At 59.7% G+C, this 24,013-nt stretch overlaps 2 protein-coding genes across 3 annotated transcripts in view; both read right to left on the bottom strand.

Annotated features, from left to right (window-relative positions):
* The window catches only part of LOC146442951 (acrosin-like), a 73,634-nt gene extending 61,349 nt beyond the window's left edge, over positions 1-12,285 (bottom strand). Inside the window, exons 1-5 of one of the 2 annotated variants that reach the window (XM_085080283.1) lie at positions 12,059-12,285; positions 11,663-11,920; positions 10,556-10,821; positions 9,673-9,818; positions 8,711-9,247 (exon numbers count right to left, since the gene is read on the bottom strand). In XM_085080283.1, the coding sequence (XP_084936409.1) occupies positions 8,876-9,247; positions 9,673-9,818; positions 10,556-10,821; positions 11,663-11,920; positions 12,059-12,129 (1,113 nt within the window). In that variant the 5' untranslated portion in view covers positions 12,130-12,285 and the 3' untranslated portion in view covers positions 8,711-8,875. Of the gene's footprint in view, positions 1-8,710; positions 9,248-9,672; positions 9,819-10,555; positions 10,822-11,662; positions 11,921-12,058 lie in introns of those variants that run through there. The other variant, XM_085080276.1, reaches the window with a different exon arrangement.
* LOC146442952 (arylsulfatase A-like) lies at positions 72-7,911 on the bottom strand. Its single transcript, XM_085080102.1, has 8 exons — positions 7,673-7,911; positions 6,641-6,881; positions 5,779-5,997; positions 4,327-4,496; positions 3,138-3,262; positions 2,439-2,566; positions 1,589-1,691; positions 72-1,494 (listed from the first exon to the last, which is right to left on the bottom strand). The coding sequence occupies exons 1-8, from the start codon at positions 7,909-7,911 to the stop codon at positions 1,172-1,174; spliced, it is 1,548 nt and encodes a 515-aa protein (XP_084936228.1). The 3' UTR covers positions 72-1,171.
* Positions 12,286-24,013: the final 11,728 nt, after the last annotated feature.

Here is a 24,013-nt window from a genome sequence, read left to right as displayed (position 1 = left end):
TAGTGCTCCTGCCAAAATCACAATGCTGCTCCCTCCCCTTCCCGCTGCAGCTGGAAGCACAAAGGCAGAGATCAGGGGTTAAAAATTGGAATTTATTTGGAACAGCAATGGGATAAGAAATCAAACCATTATTTGCTACAATCTTAGTGCACAAAGGCAAAGATCAGGGGTTAAAAATTGGAATTTATTTGGAACAGCAATGGGGTAAGAAATCAAACCATTATTTGCTACAATCTTAGTGCTCAAAGGCAAAGATCAGGGGTTAAAAATTGGAATTTACTGGCAATGGGATAAGAAATCAAACCATTATTTGCTACAATCTTAGTGCACAAAGCTGTAAGCCAAAGCAATGATTCCCATGGAAAGCCTGGGATGCCACCAAGCTCTTCCACACCACATTTGATCCCGACTGGAAGTAATGCCCTTTTCCTTGGGAGTGACAATCTCTTTCCCTCTCCCTGCCAATGACATCTGGGTTCTCCCCACTCCCAGCTGCTGGAAATAATAATTTATCTTTGTGGCCAAAATCACGACACTCATTAGGCAGATTTTCAGCCCAATTCAGCCTCCCTTGCAAATCAAGGATGGGAAAATCTGGGATCCATGGGATAACGAGCAGAGTTGGGTTTGATCTGGGGAGAGACCAGGGAGGAGTGGAGGGAGAGGAAGGAGGATGGAGAGAGAGAGGGAGAGAAACTCCTCCAGCCCAGCTTTCCCCAGCAGAGCCTCAGGGGGGCAATTCCTGGGAAAAGCAATTTAAACCTTGAGCAGAACAGGAATGGGAAGAGCTGAACTGGGAATTCTGGAGTCCTGAGGGACGATGAGGTGCTGGATGGAGGTGTCCACCCTGAGCTGCTGCTGCCACCCAGGGCTGTCCCCTCTGTCACTCAGGTCACCTCTGAGAGCTGGATCTCACACCCAGCTGGGATCCCTGGATCCAGAACATTCCCTCTGCTCCCCCAGCATCACTGCTCCACAGAGCTCTGGAGAACCTGCTGGAGATTCCATGATCTCTCCCAGAACAAATCCAGATTTATCCAAGACTTCACCTGGAATGTTCCCCACGGAGCACAGCGTTTGGGATCCCCCTGACCCCACCTGCTACCCCCCACCATTCCGAGGTGTCCCCAAGCCCCTGTCACTCGGGACGGGGACAGGACCACCGGGGATGTCACTGCGGGGTGGCAGCAGCCTGGGGACAGCGGCAGCACGCCGGTTTGGGGCTGCAGTTGGGGACACAGCAGGGCTGCAGCGCCGCATCCCTCCCCTTGGCGACCTGGCTCTCCCCGAACTCCAGGCGCTGCTCCAGCAGCACCTTCTGCAGGGTGATGTCCCTGAGCACCTGCAGCACCTCCGGCCCCGCCTTGCCCTGCAGCAGGTCGTAGTTCTCGGCAGGATCTGACTCCAGGTCGAAGAGCAGCGGGGGAAGGTGTGGGGTGAGCGGGGTCAGCCCGTGGCACGCCTGGTCCGGCGTGGTGCCGCTGTGGAAAGAACCTAAAAACACCCCCTGGCTGAGCTCAGCTCCTCCTGCCGCGGCTGGAGTCACCCCCAGAGTCCCCAAACGGCCGGGGTGACGCTGAGCACTGACCTTGGGTGAAGAAGTGGGCTTTGTACTTGCCCAGGCGGACGGCGAAGGGGCCGTGCAGGGGGTCGGGGGATGGAGGGTAGAAGAACATGGCCTGCCGAGGGCTCTGGGGGCAGCAGGGCTGGGGTCAGCCTGCAGCCCCCCGGGGAGGGGAGAATGCAGGAGCTGAGCCTGCAGCGGGGATGGGGCTGGGCAGGGCTGAGGGATGGCAGTGTCCCCATCCTGCTGGTTCTGACCCAGTCCCAGCTGGTTTTGCCCCAACCCCTGTTCTGCCCCAATCCCAGTTATTTCTGCCCCAATCCCAATTCTGCCCCAATCCCAGTTCTGCCCCAAAACCGGTTCTGCCCCAATCCCAGCTCCATCCCAATCTCAGTTCTGCCCCAATCCCAGTTCTGCCCCAATCCAGCTGGTTTTACCCCAGTCCTGGCTGGTTTTACCCCAGTCTCAGTTCTGCCCCAATCCCAATTCTGCCCCAAATCCCAGCTGGTTCTGCTCCAACCCCAGTTCTACCCCAATCCTAGTACCACCCTAATCCTGGTTCTGCCCCAGTCCTGGCTGGTACTGCCCCAACCGCAGTTCCACCCCAACCCCAGTTCTACCCCAATCCTGGCTGGTTTTACCCCAATCCCAGTTCTGCCCCAACTCCAGTTCTGCTCCAATCCCAGTTCCGCCCCAATCTTGGTTCTGCCCCAATCCCAGTTATTTCTGCCCCAAACCCGCTTCTGCCCCAACCCCAGTACCACCCCAATCCCAGTTCTACCCCAATCCCAGTTCCACCCCAATCCTGGCTGGTTTTACCCCAATCCCAGTTCCACCCCAATCCCAACCCCAGTTCTGCCCCAGCACTTGTCACCTTCCCCGAGCCGAAGAGCAGCGGGCTCAGATCGAAGCCATCGAGTGCCACCTTGGGCAGAGCGGCTCCGGCCAGGGCGCTCAGGGTGGGCAGGATGTCCAGGGTGCTGGCCAGCTCGTGGGTCACTCCTGCCACCGGGAGGAGCCCGAGGAGGTGACCGCAGTGCCACCGCTGTCCCCGGTTTGTCCCAGGCTGTGCCACCCCTGTCCCCCATTTGTCACTGGCTGTTCCACCGCTGTCCCCAGTTTGTCTGCGGCTGTGCCATCCCTGTTTGTCCCCAGCTGTGCCACCGCTGTCACCGGTTTGTCTCTGGCTGTGCCACCCTGGTTTGTCCCCAGCAGTGTCACCTCTGCCCCTGGTTTGTCCCCAGCAGTGCCACCCCGGTTTGTCCCTGGCTGTGCCATCCCTGTTTGTCCCCAGCAGTGCCACCCCTGTCCCCCATTTGTCACTGGCTGTGCCACCGCTGTCCCTGGTTTGTCCCCGGCTGTGCCATCCCTGTCCCCGGTTTGTCCCTGGCTGTGCCAGCCCTGATTTGTCCCCAGCCCTGTCCCCAGTTTGTCCCCGGCTGTGCCACCCCCGGTTTGTCCCCAGCTGTGCCATCCCTGGTTTGTCCCCAGCAGTAGCACCCCTGGTTTGTCCCCAGCTGTGCCAGCCCTGTCCCCAGTTTGTCCCCAGCTGTGCCAGCCCTGCCCAGCTCACCTGGAGCGATCCTGCCAGGCCAGTAAGCCACGGCTGGCTCCCTCATGCCACCCTCGTAGGTGGTGCCCTTGCCACACTTGAGGTGACCCGCGCTGCCACCGCGTGCCATGCGCAGGGTGGAGGGGCTGGGGACAAGGACACGCTGCCATCAGGTGCCAGGGCCATGCCAGCCCTGCCCAGGTGACAGAGGTGCAGAGGGAGGTGGCTCTGTCACCCTGCAGTGAGAGACACCTGAGCAGGGAACCCCAGACTGGTGTCACCCACCCGGAGGGACCCGGGGGACATTGAGGTGTCACCCTCCTGGCCAAACCCTGAGAGGTTTCTGCACAGCTGGGTGACAGAACATGGAGGGATCACACCCTGGGTGACCTCGAGAGCAGTGCCACCTCGTGCCTCACGGGGTCACTGGGGTTAGGGATGGCAATTGCCACAGCACTGCCCAGTGCCAGTCCATGCCAGTCCATTCCATTCCATCCCATCCCATCCCATTCCAGTCCATTCCAGTCCAGTCCATTCCAGTCGATTCCATCCCATGGATCCCACCCCATCCAATCCCATCTCCATCCCTTCCCAGTTCATCCCATCTCTATCCCATCCTCATCCCATCTCATAGATCCCATAGATCCCATAGATCCCATAGATCCCATCCCATTATCCCATTGCATCCCATCCCATTCCATAGATCCCGTAGATCCATCCCATCCCATAATCCCATCCCATAATCCCATCCCATCCCACAGATGTCATCTCATCTCATGCCATGCCATGCCATAGATCCCATCCCATCCTATCCCATAGATCCCATAAATCCCATCCCATCCCATGGATCCTATCCCAGTTCCCCATCCCATCCCAGTTCCCCATGCCATCCATCCCATCCCATTCCATAGATCCCATCCCATCCCATCCCAGTTCCCCACCCCATCCCATTATCCCTTTATCTCATCCCATTATCCCATTATCCCTTTATACCATCCCATCCATCCCACTCCAGTTCCCTATCCCATCCCAATATCCCATCCTATTGTCCCATTATCCCATTATCCCATCCCAACCCATAGATCCCATCCCATCCCATCCCATCCCATCCCATCCCAGTTCCCCATCTCCATCCCATTATCCCATAATCCCACTCCATCCCATTATCCCATTATCCCATAATCCCACCCCACAGATCCCAGCCCCTGACCCGTTGTCGGAGGTGAAGAACACCAGGCTGTTGTTCTCCAGGCCGCTGTCCCGCAGCGCCTGCAGGATCTGTCCCACGGAGCCATCGAACTCGGCCAGGGCATCCCCAAAGGCTCCTCGCCTCGTCCGCCCCGCGAACGCCCGGCTGGCAAACTGCGGGTAGTGCGTGTGCTGGGGAAGGGGCACAGCACTGGGGTCAACCCCCTGCTCGGCCAGGGACAGCCAGCCTGGGGACACGGGTGACAGAAGCCACGAGCATCGTCCCCCAGGCTCAGCAATCCAGGAGAAGGTGGGGAGCTGCAGAGTGGGAGGTTTTCCCTCGGGATGGTGCAGGGAAGAGGGGGAAGCTCCAGGAGGAAGCAGCCTGAAAGCATCATCCCAGTGGTGCTGCCATAAAATTTGATTTTGTGTGGGAATTGCAACCCCAGGGTGTCCAGGAGCAGATTTTGGGGTGGCAGGAGGGGAGATGCTTCCCTGCTCTCCCTGTGGGGCTCAGGCTCACTTCCCTTCCTTTCCCTTCTCCCTTTCTTGCCTTTTCCCTTTTCTTTTCCATTTCCTTTCCCCCTTCCTTTTCCCTTCCCCCTTCCCTTCCCCCTTCTCCTCTCTTCTCCCTTCCAACTTCCCCTTCCCTTTTCCCTTTCCCCTTCCTTTCTCCCTTCCCCTCCCTTCTTTCTTTTCCCTTCCCATCTCTTTTCTCTTCCCTTCTCCATTCCCTTCCCTTTTTCCTTTTCCCTTCTGATTTCCCTTCTCCATTCCCTTCTCCCTTCCCTTCCCTTCCCTTCCCTTCCCTTCCCTTCCCTTCCCTTCCCTTCCCTTCCCTTCCCTTCCCTTCCCTTCCCTTCCCTGAAACTTCCCTTCCCTGAAACTTCCCTTCCCTTCCCTTCCCTGAAACTTCCCTTCCCTGAAACTTCCCTTCCCTGAAACTTCCTTCCCTGGAAACTTCCTTCCCTGAAACTTCCTTCCCTTCCCTGAAACTTCCCTTCCCTGAAACTTCCCTTCCTGAAACTTCCCTTCCCTGAAACTTCCCTTCCCTGAAACTTCCCTAAACTTCCTTCCTTCCCTGAAACTTCCCTTCCTGAAACTTCCCTTCCTGAAACTTCCCTGAAACTTCCTTCCTTGAAACTTCCCTTCCCTGAAACTTCCTTCCCTGAAACTTCCCTCCTAAGCTTCCCTTCCCTGAAACTTCCCTTCCCTGAAACTTCCCTTCCCTGAAACTTCCCTTCCCTGAAACTTCCCTGAAACTTCCCTGAAACTTCCCTTCCCTGAAACTTCCCTGAAACTTCCCTGAAACTTCCCTTCCCTCAAACTTCCCTCAAACTTCCCTCAAACTTCCCTCAAACTTCCCTTCCCTCAAACTTCCCTTCCCTCACACTTCCCTTCTCCCTTCCCATTTCCCATTTCCCATTTCCCATTTCCCATTTCCCATGTCCCATTTCCCCTCCCCTCTCCCTACGTGGGAAGCATAGTAGAGCAGGAAGGGCACTCCTTTCCGGGCGCAGTCGGCGATGAAATCCCGGGAGAACTTGTCGTAGAGCGGCACGAGGTCGGGGAAGGAGACGGGCTGCTGCACGATGGTTCTGTTCCAGAGCAGCGGCACAGGCACCACGCCCTGGTCACACGTCCCAAAACACTTGGTGTCGGGCGGGAAGCACGTCAGGTTCTGGCAGGGACCCTGGAAAACACGGAATATTTGGGATTCGAGGTGTAGTGAGGGATAAAGAGGGGAAGGGATGGGGGTGAAGCCTCTCAGTGTTCCTCACCACCAGAAATCTCAATGAGAGCCAACAATCTGACATTAATGTGCTATTTGTGATCTTTTGGCACAATTTTTAGAGTAGCTGGTTCGACCTTTTTGGTGTTTCCTTGCAGTTCTCTTGGATTGAAAAATAACAAATGATGTTTTGTGACAAGAAAATCCCTCCGTGATTCTTTGGGATAATGTATCTCCTGCTCTTTTTCCCATTTCCTCAACTGTTCTTTGCATATTTTTTCACACTCTTAACAAATGTAAAATGACCTTTTTCAGACTGTAGAAAATAAATATTTTCCACTCCTGGAGGAAAAACTCCACAGCAGTGCATCTATGGCAGGGAAATACAGGCTGGATACGACGAAGTACTTAATGACTTAATTAAAAAATTAGACGTCCTTGAAATACTTTTGTGTTTTCTACAGAAAATCCCGAGTGTGTTAACTGCGTAAAATAAATTTAACATATCAAAAGTCCCAAAAAGACCCTAAAACTGCCCCGCCCAACCCTCAAACTGCCCCGCCCAACCCTCCCCACCCAGGCCAAACACACCTGGGCCTCTCACCTGGTCATGGGAATAAGGCACTCCCAGGAAATGATCGAAGCCCTGGTGGATGGGCAGGAAGGAGCCGTTGTGGCCAAAGCCCAGGTGCCACTTGCCAACCATGGCGGTGGCGTAGCCCTGGGCTTTCAGCAGCTCGGCCACGGTGAGCTCGGCGAGCGGCAGCCCTCCCCGCGAGCCCGGGTCGAACACGCCGGGATAAACCCCGGAGCGCATCTGGAAACGGCCCGTCAGCAGCGCGGCGCTGCGGAGAGGGAGGGAACGGGTCAGGGGACAGCCGGGGACAGCCCGGGACAGCGGGGGTTAGCTGTGTCCCGTCTGGCCCGGGACATCGCGGGCTTATCCTCCCGTTTGTCCCGGGACAAGGTGGGGTTAGCTGCATCCCAGGACACCGCGGGGTTAGCTGCGTCCCGGGACAAGGTGGGGTATCTGTGTCCCGTTTGTCCCGAGACAAGGTGGGGTATCTGTGTCCCGTTTGTCCCGAGACAAGGTGGGGTTATCCTCCCGTCTGTCCCGGGACAAGGTGGGGTATCTGTGTCCTGTCTGGCCTGGGACAAGGTGGGGTTATCCACCCATCTTTCCCAGGACTCGGCAGGTTTATCCCCCCGTCTCTCCCGGGACACAGCAGGTTTATCCACCGCCCATCCCTCCCGGGACACGGAGGGTTTATCCTCCCGTCTTTCCCAGGACACGGCGGGTTTATCCTCTGCCCATCGCTCCTGGTTCACCTCAGCTCCATCCCCTCCATCTCTCCCGGTTCACCTCAGCTCCATCCCCGCCCATCCCTCCCAGTTCACCTCCATCCATCCCTCCCGGTACTCCTCAGCCCCATCCCTCCATCCCTCCCGGTTCCCCTCAGCTCCATGCCCTCCATTTATCTCTCCCGGTTCCCCTCAGCCCCATCTCTCCCGGTTCCCCTCAGCTCCATCCCTCCATCCTCCCGGTTCCCCTCAGCTCCATCCATCCTCCCGGTTCCCCTCAGCTCCATCCCCTCCATCCCCTCCACCCCTCCCGGTTCCCCGCGCCGCCCCGCACCGGGACGGGCTGCAGACGGCGGCGCTGCTGTAGAAGTCGGTGAAGCGCAGCCCGCGGGAAGCCATCCAGTCCAGGTGCGGCGTGGCGGACGAAGGGTGTCCGTAGCTGCCCAGGTCGCCGAAGCCCAGATCGTCCGCCAGCACCAGCACGAAGTTGGGACGGGCGCTGGCCGCGGCGCGCACGGGCGGCAGCAGCAGCAGCAGCAGCAGCCAGGGGTGCTCCGGGCCCTGCAGCCCCATGGCGCTGCCCGCAGGTGTCCCGGAGGTGTCCCGGTGCTGTCCCGGAGGTGTCCCGGGCTGTCCCGGTGCTGTCCCGGGCTGTCCCCGCTGTCCCCGCCGCTCCGGGGCGATCCCGGCAGTGGCTGAGTCAATCACGTGATCCAAATGGCGGTCATGTGGCCGCGGGGGATGCTGGGAGTTGTAGTTCTGCTCAGAGTCCGTTCAGGCACAGGATCCCCGGATGGGGGAAGTGGGAAGGGAATTCCAGGAGGAGCATCCCAGAGCGCTGGATTGCCTCTGGACAGCTCTGGGATATCCCTGATGAGGAGAATCCACCCCTCTCTGCTCTGTCCAGGGCTGGGCACTGCCCAGGGAAGGAGTTCTGCCTCCTGTCCAGATGGAATTCCCTGGGATCGCTGCCCGTTCCCAAAGCAGGAGCAGTGCGATGTGTTCCGGCAGCCCAGAGGTGACCTGGGTGACAGAGGGGACAGCCCTGGGTGCCAGCAGCAGCAGCTCAGGGTGGACACCTCCATCCAGCACCTCATCATCCCTCAGGATTCCAGGACTCCCAGTTCAGCTCTTCCCATTCCTGTTCTGCTCAAGTTTTAAATTGCTTTTCCCAGGAATTGCCCCCTGAGGCTCTGCTGGGGAAAGCTGGGCTGGAGAAGTTTCTCTCTCTCTCTCTCCCTCCTCCTTCCCCTCCCTCCACTCCTCCCTGGCTCCCCCAAATCAAACCCAACCCCACTCGTTATCCCATGGATCCCAGATTGTCCCATCCTTGATTCACCCAGGAGACTGAACTGGACTGACAGCGTGGCTGATGGGGAACAGGAACAACTCTATTTCAGAACAAACTGGATTTCCCCAGGGTGGGCTCAGGGGAGCAGTGTGGGCAGGACACAGCAGCCCTGGGCACCACGTTGGCACCACAGCCACAGCCCCAGCAGGGAATGGATGCAAAAACTGGATCAGCTCATCCCGCTGCTCAGGCTTTCTTTCCCTTCAGGAACTGCAGGAGCTCCAGCAGCAGGTTCAGGAATTTCCCCAGGATCTGCTGTTGGAATGTAATCACGCTGGAATCCCCTGTATCCTCTGGGGCTAGCAGGTTGCTGAAGTCTGAGTCTTGATCCTCTGTCTCTGGCTCCAGAGAGGGTGGAAAACCCTCGAGTGGAGGAATATCTGCATCTGGCGGCAGCAACCCCATCTGCACCTGGATCCAGGTGTGGTAGTGCTGGGTGGAGGTGTAAATCCCAGGTCGTTTGGCCCCAGCACAGCCTCGGCCCCAGCTGGCCAGTCCCACCAGCCAGAAGTAGTCACCGACGCTGTCCTTGCAGACCAGGGGACCTCCGCTGTCCCCCTGTGCAGGAGAGAGGGGTCAGGGGTGCTGCCAGAGCTGCACTCCTGGCTGTTCCCATGGAAATTCCCATGGAAAGGTCCTGCTGGAGCCTCCAGAGGCTGGGCTGGGAGTGGGTTTGGGGTTTGGCAAGGGTGGGCTTTGCCTGAGCTGTGCCCAGCGAGCAGGAAAGAGCAGAGAATGGATATTGCAGGAAATGCACAGCTTGGGGCTGCTGGGAGCACTGGGGGGCTGTGTGGGCAGAGTGGCAGGCCCTGGGGACATGGGGACAGCGGGCAGGGACAGGGGATGGGGATGGGAGCCAGGGGACAGGGATAGGGACATGGGGATGGGAAGGGAAGTTTGAGGGAAGTTTGAGGGAAGGCAAGGGAAGGCAGCCCTGTCAGCGGTGAGGCCAGGGGCTGGGAGGTCGCTGTCCCCATTGTCACCTGGCAGGTGTCGATGCCGCCCCGCGGGTACCCCGCGCACAGCTCCTGGGGGTGCACAGCCCCCCCGTACCAGCGGCTGCTGTTGCACAGCTGGACATCGATCAGCCGCACCTTGGCCTCCTGCAGCACCAGCCGTGGGCTCGGGGCTGTGGGCACAGCGGGCACTGAGAGCCTGTGGGGCACTGAGAGCTTGTGGGGCACTGAGAGCCTGTGGGGCACTGAGAGCCTGTGGGGCACTGAGAGCTTGTGGGGCACTGAGAGCCTGTGGGGCACTGAGAGCCTGTGGGGCACTGAGTGCCTTGTCCAGGGCTGGGCTGTGCCCCACAGAGCCTCTGTCCTGCTGTGTCTCACTGAGTCCCTGTCCTACTGTATGCCTGCAGAGCCACTGTCTCACTGTGCCCCACAGAGTGCCTGTCCAGCTGTGTCCCTGGCTCTGCAGAGCCCTTGTCCCCCTCTGTCCCTGTCCCACAGAGCCTCTGTCCCACTGTGCCTTGCTCAGGCCCTGCCCCACTGTGTCCCTGTGTTCCTGTCGTTCCAATCGTGTCCCTGTCCCACTGTGCCCCACAGAGCCCCTGTCCTGCTGTGCTCCTCTCCCCCTCTGTCCCCACCAGGAGTCCATGCCCAGGCCTAGCTCAGCTCTGTCCAGCCCAGCCATGTCCTGTTGTCCCCAACTCATCCTCAGTGCTGTGCCTACTCTGGGCACTGCTCACTGTCTGGGGTGGCACTGCCCCCTGTCCCCTGTGTCCCTCACCACTGTCCGGGGTGGCACTGCCCCCTGTCCCCTGTGTCCCTCACCACTGTCCGGGGTGGCACTGCCCCCTGTCCCCTGTGTCCCTCACCACTGTCCGGGCTGGCACTGCCCCCTGTCCCCTGTGTCCCTCACCACTGTCCGGGGTGGCTCTCCAGCCCGCGATGTAGCAGGTTCTGAGCTCGGGCACTGCCAGGGAGCTGTCAGGCACACAGGCCAGCTGGATGTAGTCGCTGCACTCCACAGGCTGCTCCAGCTCCAGCAGGGCGATGTTGTGGGTGGCTCGGGCAGCCATGTAGCTCTGGTGCACCAGCAGCCTCTGGATGTGGCGCAGCTCAGCCTCAGGGCCTGGCTGGCTCAGGTCGGTGGCACCGATCACCACTTCCCACCTGGAGATGTCCCTGAGGGGCAGATGGAGCGAGGGGTGATGGAGCAGAGCCAGGGAATGTGGCAGCTCAGTGACCTTCCTGCTCTGGGGCCCTGTGTTGCTGTGGGGCCTTCCCTGTCCCTGCTGTGGGGACATCCCTGTTCCTGCTCTGGAGACATCCCTGACCCTGCCTTGCTGATATCCCTGTCCCTGCTCTGAGGACATCCTTGTCACTACTCTGAGGCCTTCCCTGTCCTTCCTCTGAGGCCTTCCCTGTCCCTGCTGTGGGGATATCCCTATTCCTGCTCTGGGGACATCCTGTCATTGCTCTCAGGCCATCCCTGTCCCTGTTCTGAGGCTATCCCTGTTCCTGCTCTGGGACCATTTCTGTCACTGCTCTGGGGACATCCCTCTTCCTGCTCTGAGGCCATTTCTATCCCTCCTCTGCAGCCATCCCTGCTCATGCTCTGAGGCCTCCCCTGTCCTTGCTGTGGGGACATCCTTGTCGCTGCTCTGGGGACATTTCTGCCACTACTCTGAGGCCATCATTGTCCCTGCTCTGAGGCCTTTCCTGTCCCTGCTCTGGGGACATCCCTGTCCATGATATGGGGACATCTCTGTCCCTGCTCTGGGACCTTCCCTCTCCCTGCTCTGAGGACATTTCTGTCCCTCCTCTGCAGCCATCCCTGTCCCTGCTCTGAGGCCTCCCCTGTCCCTGCTCTGAGGCCTGCCCTGTCACTGCTCTGGGGACACCCCTGTCACTGCTCTGGGGACATCCGTGTCCCTCTGTCCCTGCTCTGAGGCCTTCCCCATCCCTGCCTTGGGGACATCCCTGTCCATGCTCTGGGGACATCCCTGTCCCTTCTCGTCCTTACCCAGCCCCAACGAAGCAGTGTGCCACCGTGAGGACCCACTGGGGGTGGATGAGTGCCCCCGAGCACATGTGCCACGTGCCATTGTCCAGGGTGGCCTGGATGCTGATGACACCAGGCCAGGCCCCGGGATGGACATCAGTGCCACCCACGACTGCCGCGGTGTCATCGTCCGAGGGGTCATAGTCCTCATCTGGGGAATCTGACTCGGGAACCACGGAGCTGTGGTCGAACGCCATGGGCCTGAGGCCACAGGTGCCCCTGGAAGCACAAAGGTGTCACTGTCCTGCTCGGGGACAGCAGGGCCAGCAGGGCCCCGAGGGACACGGCTGTCCCTGGTTCTGCTGCCAGGGACCCCCCGAGTGTCCCCCGAGCCCCTGGCAGCCCCGGGGCACTGACCTGCAGGTGTCCCAGGTGGCCCAGGCGGGGCTGGCCAGGGCCAGCAGCACGAGCAGCCCCAGCAGAGCCATCGGGGAGCACAGCAGGTGGCAGGGCCAGCAGCCAGGTGGCACCTGCGGCAGCCACGGTGCCACCAGCCCGGGGTGATGTCACAGAGGGCAGGGACAGGGGCAGCGCACAGCGGGGGAACCATGGAATGCTTTGGGGTGGGAGGGACATGAGCCATCCCAGTGCCACCCCTGCCGTGGGCAGAGCCACCTCCTGCTGTCACAGCTCCAAGGTGGCCTCGGGCACTGCCAGGGGCAGCACTGCTCCCTGGGCTCGGCGGTTTCCTGCAGGAGGGAGGGATTGGATCAGGGAGCAGCAGCCATGGGGACATTCGTGTCCCTTCTGGAGCTGATCTAGTGTCACCACTGCTCCCTGATCCCAAAGCCGATCTCAAACACCATCCCAAAGCCGATCCCAAAGCAAGGGACATTTGTGTCCCTTCAGGAGCAGATCCAACGTCCCTGCCACTCCGTGATCCCAAAGCCGATCTCAATCCCAATCCCAAAGCTCTGAACATTTGTGTCCTTTCGGGAGCAGATCCAGTGTCACCGCCACTTCCTGATCCTAAACCCAATCCCAATGCCGGTCCCAAATCCCAAACCCGATCCCAGCCCCAATACCAAATCCCAAATCCGACCCCAAATCCGATCCCAAATCCCATAACTGATCCCAAATCCAATCCCAAATCCCATAGCTGATCCAACCCTATCCCAAAGCCGATCCCAGCCCTTTGATCCCAAATCCCAATGCCGATCCCAAATCCCAATGCCGACCCCAAATCCGATCCCAATCCTGATCCCAGCCCCGATACCAAATCCCAAATCCCAAAGCCGACCCCAAATCCGATCCCAAATCCCATAGCCGATCCCAAATCCCAAAGCCGATCCCAAAGCCGTCGCTGCCCCCGCCGGGCTGTTCCCCGCTGCTCGCTCCCGTGCCGGGGGTGGTTCCGGGCGGGCATCCCGCCGCGCAGGTGGCACAGATGGCTCCGGGATGTCCCCGTGCCGCCGCTGCCACCCCGCCCGCGCCAGCTGGAGCGTTCCCGAGCCTGTTCCCGGCACGATTTCCACGAGTTCCCACAGCCAGCGTCTGCCGCGCTCCATCTGCGGCTCGGGCTGCTGCCAGGGGGCGGCGGGAGGAGGGGGAGAGCCCGGGAGACACCGGGAGTGCCGGGGAGACGGGCGGGGACTGTCACAAGGCCACCGCTGGAGGTCACCCGGGCTGATTCCAGGGGTGGCTCGGCCTGGGGAGCTAGCAGGGTTTGGAATGTTCCCAAGGAATTTGGATATTCCCAAGGATTTTGGGTATTCCCAGGGATTTGGAATATCCCACAATTTCTCCGTGTTTCTGCTGATGACTAAAGTGTTTCCTTGTGTTCCTGGTGGCATTTTAGGGAGGTTTTTCTAATTTTTTTTTTTTAATTCGAGATTTTTTAACGAATCTCTCACCCCTCACCAGATCCTGATAAAATCCCCCAGAGCCTTTTCTCCTCCAGGCCAACCATTCCCAACCATTCCCAACTATTCCCAACCATTCCCAACCATTCCCAACTCTTCCCAGGAGGAATTCTCCCATTTTTAAACCACCAGCCTGGCCTTTGCTGGACTCTCCCCAGCATTCCCATGTTTTCCCTTTCCCAGGGGATTCTGGAAAGCTCGCAGCATTCCCGGTGTGACCCCAACGCAGAGGATCACCGGTTGTCACCGCCTCTGGTTCGTGCCAGGAGTTTGGGGACAGCCGGGATTCCCAGGTCCCCGCGGGAAGAGCCACATTCCTGCCGGACAATTCCCGGAGCTTCCCGCCGTGGCTGTAGGTGGCAGCAGATCCATGGCCGGGCGGCTCCCGGTTCCGTTCGGAGGGAGAATCCCGGGAATACTGAGAATCCCGGGAATACTGAGGATCCCGGGAATACTGAGGATCCCGAGAGGAGCAGAATCCAACTCCCGGCCCTGCCCTGAAGTGCCACCCTGTCGCTGTCACCTGCTGGAGTGCTGGCAGCCTTGGGAATGTCGCCATGCCACTGTTCAGTGCCCGACAGCTTCTGGGGGGAAATCTTTTTCCTAAAATCTAACCTAAATCGGTCTGGTACAGATCCCAACCCTGATCCCAGCTCTGATCCCAATTCTTATCCCAGTCCTGATCCCAAAACTGATCCCAGCTCTGATCCCAATTCTTATCCCAGTCCTGATCCCAGTCCTGATCCCATCTCTGATCCCAACTCTGATCCCAACCCTGATCCCAGCTCTGATCCCAACTCTGATCCCAACCCTGATCCCAGCTCTGATCCCAACTCTGATCCTGGTTCTGATCCCAGCCCAAATCCCAAAACTGATCCCAGCCTTGATCCCAACCCTGATCCCAGCTCTGATCCTGGTTCTGATCCCATTTCTGATCCCAACCCTAATTCCAACCCTGATCCCTGCTCTGATCCCAGCCCTGATCCCAGCTCTGATCCCAGCCCCAATCCCATTTCTGATCCCAGGTCTGATCCCAACTCTAACCCCAGCCCTGATCCCATTTCTGATCCCAGCTCCAATCCCAGCTCTGATCCCAATTCCATTTCCCACTCGGCTGCTCCCATCAGGATCTCAGGAACTCATGGAAAAATGGGAAATCTCTTCCCTGTTCCCTCCCGGCTGGAAGGCAGGGCTTCTGCCCTCCTGACCCCACTGACTCCAATCCCTCACCCTTTCCCTGATTCCTTCCCTCCACCGGGAGGATCCAGGTGTTGTTTTTCCCAGCAGGAATTCCAAGGGCTCGGAGCCCATCCCATCCCATCCCATCCCATCCCATCCCATCCCATCCCATCCCATCCCACCCCATCCCATCCCACCCCATCCCATCCCATCCCATCCCATCCCATCCCATCCCATCCCATCCCATCCCATCCCATCATTTCCCAGCCCGACCTTTGGCCATTCCCGTGATCCCAGCGGGTTTCCTTCCTGCGTAGCTGGGATTTGTTCCCAAAGCTGGAATCGGCAGCTCCGAGCTGCTCCGGGAGAGCTCCGGGAATCCTGGAATGTGGGGAACAGGAGAAAACAGGGCGGGCTTGGCTCCCGGAGGAAATCCGGGAAGATTTCCCTGCAGGAGCTAAGAAATCCCCGAAAAATCCCAGTGGGATATCGCCGGATCTGAACCAGGCCAAAGGGGACACCGAGGGGGACAGGGACACACATGGGGGGGACAGGGACACCCATGGGGACATGGGGGTGACAGGGACACCCATGGGGACATGGAGGGGACAGGGACACACGCAGGGGGCAGGAAAAGAGGGAATGGGGACATCCACGGGACAGGTGAAGAGGCGTGGCAGGGTGACCGTGCTGTCCCCTTGTGCCGTGACTGGCACGAGCTGTGCCCTTGTCCCCTGCCCGGCAGGAGCTGTGACCTTGTCCCCTGCCTGGCACAAGTTGTCACCTTGTCCTGTGCCTGGCACGAGCTGTCACCTCGTGTCCCCTGCCCGCTGCCGGCTCAGGCCAGCGCCCTGCCCTGGCAGCTCTGGCACTGCCCGAGTGTGTCCCGCCCACGCCACGGCCAGGGCACCGCCTGTCCCTTTGTCCCAGTGTCCCTCTGTCCCTTTGTCACGCTGTCCCCTGTCGGTGCGGCGCTGCCGCGGCGGTGTCGCCGCCCGGGGCTCCCGCAGGAAGGGACAATCCCTGCCCCGCCAAGGTGTTTCCTGAGCTCCCGGATGGGCCTGGAGCCGCGGCCGGAGCTGGGCGGGCAGCGGGCAGCGAGCTGGGCACTGACCCCGGGGTGGCACTGACCTCGGGGGTGGGCACTGACCTCAGAGATGGGCACTGACCCCAGGATGGGCACTGACCCAGAGAAGGGCACTGACCCCGGGGTGGCACTGACCTCGGGGGTGGGCACTGACCTCAGGGATGGGCACTGACCTCGGGGGTGGGCACTGACCCCAGAGATGGGCACTGACCCTGGGGTGGCACTGACCCCAGAGATGGGCACTGACCCCAGGATGGGCACTGACCCCACAGACCCCACAAACTCCCCAGACTCACAGTCCCCACAAACCCCACTGACCCCACAGATCTCACAAACCCCACAAACCCCCCAGACCCCATAAACCCCACTGACCCCACAAACCCCCCAGACCCCATAAACCCCACTGACCCCACAAACCCCACTGACCCCACAAACCCCACTGACCCCACAAACCCCACAAACCCCCCAGACCCCATAAACCCCACTGACCCCCCAGACCCCACAAACCCTGAAGCTCCACACACCACATCCCCCTATAACCCACAACCCTGTGTCCCCCGCAATGCCCCCGTGACCCACTTTCTGTCCCACCCCCGGGCTGTCCCCTGGCTGTCCCCTGGCCGGACAGGACGCGGGCGGGGGCGATGTCCCGGCGGGCTGAGTGTCCCTTCCTGGCAGGAAAGGGGCTGAGCTGCCGGAGCCGCGAGTTTCCTGCGGGCTCCGCGAGTTTCCTGCGGGCTCTGCCCGGAGCGGCACCGGCCGAGCGGCGGCCCCGAGCCAGGTAACGGCACCGGCACCGCTCCGGGGCTCCCCGAGCGCCGCGTTGGGGTTTCTCGGGCGCTTCTCGACACCGCGATTACCGGGGCAGCACCGCCCGGTGTCCCCGCGGGGTGGGGCGGTGCCGGTGTCGCCTCCCGGGGTCACCGGGCGGGTTGGCCGCGGTGGGCTCGGGGGGCACCGGGGAGGGACCGGAGCGATGCGGTTCCTCCCGGGATGGAGCGAACCCCCTCGGGCGGGCCGGGCGGAGAGCGCCGGGGGACACCGAGGAGCGGGGGGCGCCGGGCGGGGCGGAGAAGCGGCGGCCAGCGCGGCTCGGGGGGTTCCGGGACCCCCGGGGCGGCGGCGGGGCTGAAGTTTGCCGTGCGCCCGCCCCTTCCGCGCGCACCGGGCTGGCCGTTGCCATGACAACTCCTAAAACGAAGCCCCGCTGCCGGCGGCGGGGGCCGAGCTCGCGGGGGATCCGCCGTGCGCGCCGCTCCCGCCCGGCCCCGCACCGCCCCCGCCCCGCTCCCGCCGCTCCCGCGCCGCTCCCGCCCCGCTCCCGCCGCCGGCGGCCGCCGCGGCGATGGTGGCTCGGGCCGCGCCGCCCGCAGCCCCGCAGGTAACCGGAGGCACCGGGGACGCGCCGCCGAGGGGGTCGCGCCGAGTCCGGGGGGCTCCGTGGGGCTCCGAGGGGCTCCGGTGGGCTCCGGTGGGCCGGCAAGGCGCGGGGGACGCGGCGGGGGTGTCACGGCGTGGGGACAGCGCGGGGGCGGCCGTGGGGTGCCGGGGAGGCGGGGGCGGCGCGGGGGCGGCGCGGCGCGGGGGTCGCTCCGGGGGTGTCCCGGGAGCGCTCCGGGGGTGTCCCGGCTGGGTGGGCAGCCCGGGATGGGCAGGGGGGTGGCGGCGGGCTGGAGGCCAAAGCTCGGCGTTCCCGGCTGGAGCTGCGTGGGCAGCCGCGGGGGATCGGGGATGGGATTCGCGGGGAGCGGGATGCGCTCGGGAATTGCGGAGTGGGGATTTTGGGAGGGGGATCAGCCCGGGAACGGGATGGGCAGCAGGATGAGGGTGCGCTGGAAGCGGCGGGGGGGTTTCCAGCCGAGGCCTGGCGCGGTTTTGGGGGTTTTTGGGGGTTTTTGGGGTTCTCCCGGCTGCGGATCTCCCCTCGGGGTTCAGCTCCGAGCCTCGGTTGGCTGGGTGAGGAGCTCGAGTTGTGCGGGGAGTTCTCTCCAGCCAGGCTGGGTGGATCGAGAGCTGTTCCTGCACTCGGGAGGTGCCGGACAGCCCTGAGTGAATCATTTATGGGATTTATTTATGGCATTTATGGGGTCGTATTCCTCTACCGGGCCTCGGTTGGTAAATTTATCCCCCCGATGTGCTCAACAACTGCTGGAAAAGTGAATTTCCCCCTCTCTCCCTTTCCCAAACTGTTTTCCCCGGATAAACTTCCCCCCAAAAAAAAACTTCTGTCCTCCCGATTCTGGGCTGAAATCCCCATCATTTCTCTCCAGAGCTGCTCTTACATAATTTAGAATCCCCGTGCACGAGGAGCCCTGGATGGGCTGCGCTGCCTCTGCCACGGCTGGGAGATCAAAGGGGCAAAAAAAAAAAAAAAAAGGCACAGAGGAGGAGCTTTTTATTCCCCTGGATAATAATCCTGGGAAGGATTTTCAAGCTCATCCCGATCCACGGGATCAGGGACACTTTGCACCGTGCCGGGTTGCTCCAGGGATGAGGCAACGCCGATATTTTGGGGGTTTTTTTTTGCGGCCGAACAGCCTGCAACCCCTAAATATCCCCACAAACGGGTAATTCCCGAATATCCTTCAAATCGTGGGAATCCTGGTGGGAATAATTCCCAGCCGAGCCTCCCTGCTCACTCGCACACCGGGACGCTCCGGGGCTGCAAAAAACCCCACAAAACCCCCCAAAAAAACCCTCTCACAACCTCTCCCGAGCAGGAGCAGCAGCAGCTCTCTCTCTCCACTACGGAAGATTCCGCCGAGCATTTCCAGCCCCTAAAAATTGCCAGCGCTGCCTCCCCCGCGCCGCACCACGTGCTGCCGAGAGGCACGTGTGGTGTGCCAGTGGGGTGCGGGGTGGGCACGGCTGGGGGGCACGGGGGTCCTGTCCTGCTCCCCGGGCTCCGGGGGGGGCGGTCTGGGATCCTTTTCCCCTTTCTTAGCATCCCAGGGAAGCAGCCTGGGATCCTTTTCCCATTTTTCAGTGTTCCAGGGAAGCAACCTGGGCTCTCTCAGTGTTCCAGGCAAGCATCTTGGGCTCCTTTTCCCATTTTTTAGCATTCCAGGGAAGTAGTCTGGGATCCTTTTCCCATTTTTAGTGTTCTAGGGAAGCAGCCTGGGCTCTTCCAATTTTCCAGGGAGCAGCCTGGGCTCCCCCATTTCTCCCAGTGCTCCAGAAAAGCAGCCTGGGATCCTTTTCCCATTTTTTGGCATTCCAGGGAAGCAGTCTGGGATCCTTTTCCCATTTTTTAACGTCCCAGGGAAGAAACCTGGGATCCTTCTCCCATTTTTCAGTGTTCCAGGGAAGCAGCCTGGGATCCTTTTCCATCTCCCAGTTTTCCAGGGCTCCTTTTCCTTCTTCCCGTGTTTCAGGGAAGCATCCTGGGCTCCTTTCCCCATTTTCTTTAGTGTTCCAGGGAAGCAACCTGGGCTCCTTTCCCATCTTTCAGGATTCTAGGGAAGCAAACTGGGATCCTTTTCCATCTCCTGGTTTTCCAGGAAAGCAGCCTGAGCTCCTTTTCCCATCTTTCAGTGTTCCAGGGAAGCAGCCTGGGATCCTTTTCCCATTTTTTAGCGTTCTAGGGAAGCAGCCTGGGCTCTCCCAGTGTTTCAGGGAAGCATCCTGGGATCCTTTTCCCATCTTTCAGGATTCCAGGGAAGCAGCCCGGCCTCCTTTTCCTTCTCCCAGTATTTCGGGAAAGCAGCCTGGGCTCTCCCAGTTCTCCCAGTGTTCCAAGGAAGCATCCTGAGCTCCTTTTCCCTTCTCCTAGTTTTCCAGGAAAGCATCCTGGGCCCTTTTTCCTTCTCCCAGTGTTTCAGGAAAGCAGCCTGAGCTCCCCCAGTTTTCCAGGGAAGCATCCTGGGCTCCTTTTCCCATCTCCCAGTGCTCCAGGGAAGCAGCCTGGGCTGCTTTTCCTTCTCTCCCTGTTCCAGAGAAGCAGCCTGAGCTCCTTTTCCCATTTCTCAGCATTTCAGGGAATCAGCCTGGGCTCCTTTTCCCATCTTTCAGCATTTCAGGGAATCAGCCTGTGCTCCTTTTCCCATCTTTCAGTGCTCCAGGGAAGCAGCCTGGGCTCTCCCAGTTTTCCAGGATTGCAGCCTGAGCTCTCCTTCCCTTCTCTCCTGCATTCCAGGTTGGAAGCTTCGTGCTTCCCTTCCTCTCCCTCGCTGTTCCAGGGGGAAAATTTGGGCTCCTTTTTCCATCTCCCAGTGTTCCAGGCTCCTCTTCCCTTCTCTCCTGGATTCCATGGATTCATCCTGGACTCCTTTTCCCTTCCTTCCTGGATTCCAGGGATTCATCCTGAGCTCCTTCTGCCCTGAATTCCAGGGATTCATCCTGGGCTCCTTCTCTCCTGGATTCCAGGGATTTATCCTGGACTCCTTTTCCCTTCCCTCCTGGATTCCAGGGATTTATCCTGAGCTCCTTCTCTCCTGGATTCCAGGGATTTATCCTGGTCTCCTTTTCCCTTCTCTCCTGGATTCCAGGGAATCATCCTGGGCTCCTTTTCCCTTCCCTCCTGGATTCCAGGGATTCATCCTGGGCTCTCCCTCTCCCAGTTTTTCCTGTGGCTCCGGGACCACGAGGAGTTATGGGGTGGAACAGGGGCTTGTGGGGTGGAACTTCCTGAATCCCCTGAATCCCCTGACATCCCTGAATCCCCCAAATCCCCTGGATCCCCTGAGTACCCTGAATCCCCTGAATTCCCTGAATCCCCTGAATCTCCTGAATCCCATGGATCCCCCAAATCCCTTGAAGTGCCTGAATCCCCCAAATCCCCTGGATCTCCTGAATCCCCTGAATCCCCCGAATCCTCTGAACTCCCCGAATCCCCTGAATCCCTCAAATTCCCTAAATCCCCGAATCACCTGAATTGTCTGAATCCCCTGAATTCCCCGAATCCCCTGGATCTCCTGAATTCCCCGAATCCCCTGGATTTCCTGAATCCCCCGAATCCTCTGAACTCCCCGAATCCCCTGAATCCCCCAAATACATGAATCCCCCGAACCCCCCAAATCCCTGAACCCCCCGAATCCCCTGAATTCCCTGAAACCCCCGAATTCCCCGAATCCCCTGCATCCTCTGAATCCCCCAAATGTATGAATCCCCCGAACCCCCAAACCCCCCGAGCCCCCCGGTTCCCGGCGGTGGCGCAGGGGAGGCCGCGCAGCTAAAAGGAGCACAAAGAGTAAATTGCCACCATCCCACTCCCGGAGGCAGCTGAGCTCCGTCACTGTGACAACGCCACCGGCTCGGGGCCCGCGGGGGAAGGGAGGCGGGTCGGGCTTTGTGGAAGTCCCCAAGCCTCGGGGGACAGCGCTGGTGGCACCGCTGGTGGCACCGGTGGAGGTGGCCAGGCTGGCCAGCTGGCGCTGGGGTAACCTGAGGAGGAGGAGGAGGGAGAGCGGCAGATTGTGGTGGCATTAAATATTGAGAGCCCCGCGCCGGCGACAGCGGCTCGGTGACACCGGTGACACTGGGGGGTGGCTGTGCAGTGGGACAGGGACTCGGTGACACCAGGGTTGGCTCTGCAGTGGACAGCGGCTCGGTGACACCGGGGGGTGGCTGTGCAGTGGGACAGTGGCTCGGTGACACTGAGGGGTGGCTGTGCAGTGGGACAGTGGCTCGGTGACACCGGTGACACCGGGGGGTGGCTGTGCAGTGGGACAGTGGCTCGGTGACACCGGTGACACCGGGGGGTGGCTGTGCAGTGGGACAGCGGCTCAGTGACACCAGGGGGTGGCTCTGCAGTGGGCCAGCGGCTCGGTGACAGCTGGGGACACTGGGGGGTGGCTGTGCAGTGGGACAGCGGCTTGGTGACACCGGTGACACCGGGGGGTGGCTGTGCAGTGGGACAGGGACTCGGTGACACCGGGGGGTGGCTCTGGAGCAGGATTTGGGGACAAACAGGGAAGGGAAGAGCCGGGGGTGGCCCTGGTGGGGGGACAGCAGTTCGGTGGCACTGGGGATGGCCCTGGAGTGGCACTTGGGGACAAATGGGGCCGGGCAGAGCTGGGGGGAATCCAGAATCCCAGAATCCTGGAATCCCCAAATCCCAGAACTCCAGGATCACAGAATCCAGAATCCCAGAATCCCCAAACCCCATAACCCCATAATCCCTGAACCCCTGAACCCCATAACCCCAGAATCCCGAAACCCCAGAACCCCATAACCCCAAAACTCCACAACCCCAGAATCCTGGAATCCAGAATCCCCAAACCCCAGAACCCCAGAATCCCAAAACTCCACAACCCCATAACCCCAGAATCCCACAATCCCAGCACTGCCTCCCAGTCAGGACCAGCTCCACCCCAAAACGATCCTCCAGCCATCCCACAACGGACCAGAAAACCCCACAAATTCCCCCCCAAGCCCCACAAGCCTCATCCCAAATTCCCAACCCCTTTTCCAAGCCGGGGAACATTCCGAGGCGGCGGCTGTGGGGTCGGGAAGGCTTTTGGGAAGTGCTGGTTTCCTCCGGCAGGGAACAATGGGGTTTCCGGCCATTCTTCCCTCTCCCCGGAGGATTTCCAGAAAAAGCAGAGGAATTTAGGGCTGGAAGTTGAAATCATTCCCGAAGGAAGGTGGGAATGCCCGTTATCCCCAGGGATGCAGCTCAGGCCCCAAAAAGAGCTTTTGGGGTTTTTTTGGGGGTTCAGCGCTGAACCCAAACCCACTGAGGTGGAAATCCTGCAGGAAAATCCCGTTGGTATGGGAATGGGATTGCAGGGAAGTGTTGGAATTCCCGTTCCTGGAGGTGTTTAGGGAATTTCTGGAGGTGGCACTCGGGGATCTGGGTTGGGGACAAGGTGGGGATTGGGGACAGATGGGGTTTGGGGACCTTGGGGGGATTTGACAACTGAAATGTTTCTGGGATTCTGGAGTTTGGGATTCTGGGGTTTGGGGATTCTGGGGTTATGGGATTCTAAGGTTTGGGGATCTTGGGGTTATGGGGTTTTGGGATTCTGAGGTTTGGGGATTCTGGGGTTATGGGGTTTTGGGATTCTGAGGTTTGGGGATTCTGGGGTTATGGGGTTTTGGGATTCTGAGGTTTTGGGATTTTGGTGTTATGGGGTTTTGGGATTCTGACGTTTGGGGTTTCTGGGATTTTTGTGGGGTTTGGGGATTTTGGATTCCAGGATTTTTGACCATGGGATTCTGGATTCTGGAATTCAGGGCTTCGGGGTTTCTGCTTTCCGGGGTTATGGGGTTTTGGGATTCTGAGGTTTGGAGATTCTGGGGTTATGGGGTTTTGGGATTCTGGATTACAGGATTCTTGACCCTGGGATTCTGGGATTCTGGGGTTCTGGGATTATGGGTTTCTGCTTTCTGGGGTTCTGAGGTTTGGGGTTTCTGGGGTTATGGGGTTTGGGCATTCTGGATTCCAGGATTCTGGACCCTGTGATTCTGGGGTTATGGGGTTCTGGAGTTCTGGGATTCTGAGGTTTGGGGATTCTGGGATTATGGGGTTCTGGGATTCTGGGGTTCTGCTTCCTGGGGTTATGGGGTTCTGGAGTTTTGGGAGTCTGGGATTTGGAGTTTCTGGAGTTATGGGGTTTGGGGATTCTGGATTCCAGGATTCTTGACCCTGGGATTCTGGGGTTATGGGATTCTGGGATTATAGGGTTTTGGGATTCTGGGGTCCTGCTTTCTGGGGTTTAGGGATTCTGAACCCTGGGATTCTGGGATTCTGGGATTTTGGGATTCTGCATTCTGGGATTCTGGGATTCTGCATTCTGGGCTTTTTGGGATTCTTGATTCTGGGATTCTAGGGTTCTGCATTCTGGGATTCTGGGATTCTAGCATTCTGGGGTTTCACATTTGGGAATTTTCGGATTCCAAATTCCCCTGCCTGGACCCCGGTGCCAAATCCGGGATCATCCCGCTGATCTCTCTGCTCACTCCCAACATTCCCGAGGTTCCTCCAGCTGCTTCCCGGCTTTTCCTGGGAACACGAAGTCATCCTTCCGGATCAGTCATGTTCCGGAGCAGCTGCTGCTTCCCGCGGGGCTGCGATGGGAAGGAGCTGCGGGAAAAACAGGGAATTTCGGGGAGAGGGAATGGGATGAGGCAAAAGCAGGAAAACCGGGAATTCCAACCTCCCCGGAGCTGCTCCTGGTGGGATGAGGGAGGAGGCTGTGGGTTGACAGACTGCAGGATCTTCTGGGGATGTGGGGATTGGGA

Source organism: Lichenostomus cassidix, chromosome 1Aa (genome assembly GCF_008360975.1).
Source record: "Lichenostomus cassidix isolate B80296 chromosome 1Aa, HeHo_3.0, whole genome shotgun sequence".
Lineage (NCBI taxonomy): Eukaryota > Metazoa > Chordata > Aves > Passeriformes > Meliphagidae > Lichenostomus > Lichenostomus cassidix.
The sequence above is the reverse complement of the archived record's forward strand: the minus strand, read 5'-3'. Positions and strand labels throughout refer to the sequence as shown.

Bases quoted from the DNA above. Each gene is read 5' to 3' on its own strand.
- LOC146442952 (XM_085080102.1), bottom strand. From the start codon at position 7,911: ATGGGGCTGCAGGGCCCGGAGCACCCCTGGCTGCTGCTGCTGCTGCTG. The intron at 6,882-7,672 runs GTGCGGGGCGGC...CCCTCTCCGCAG, and splicing joins GCCGTCTGCAGCCCGTCCCG to CGCCGCGCTGCTGACGGGCC. The intron at 3,263-4,326 runs GTCAGGGGCTGG...CCTTGTCCCCAG, and splicing joins TTCTTCACCTCCGACAACGG to CCCCTCCACCCTGCGCATGG.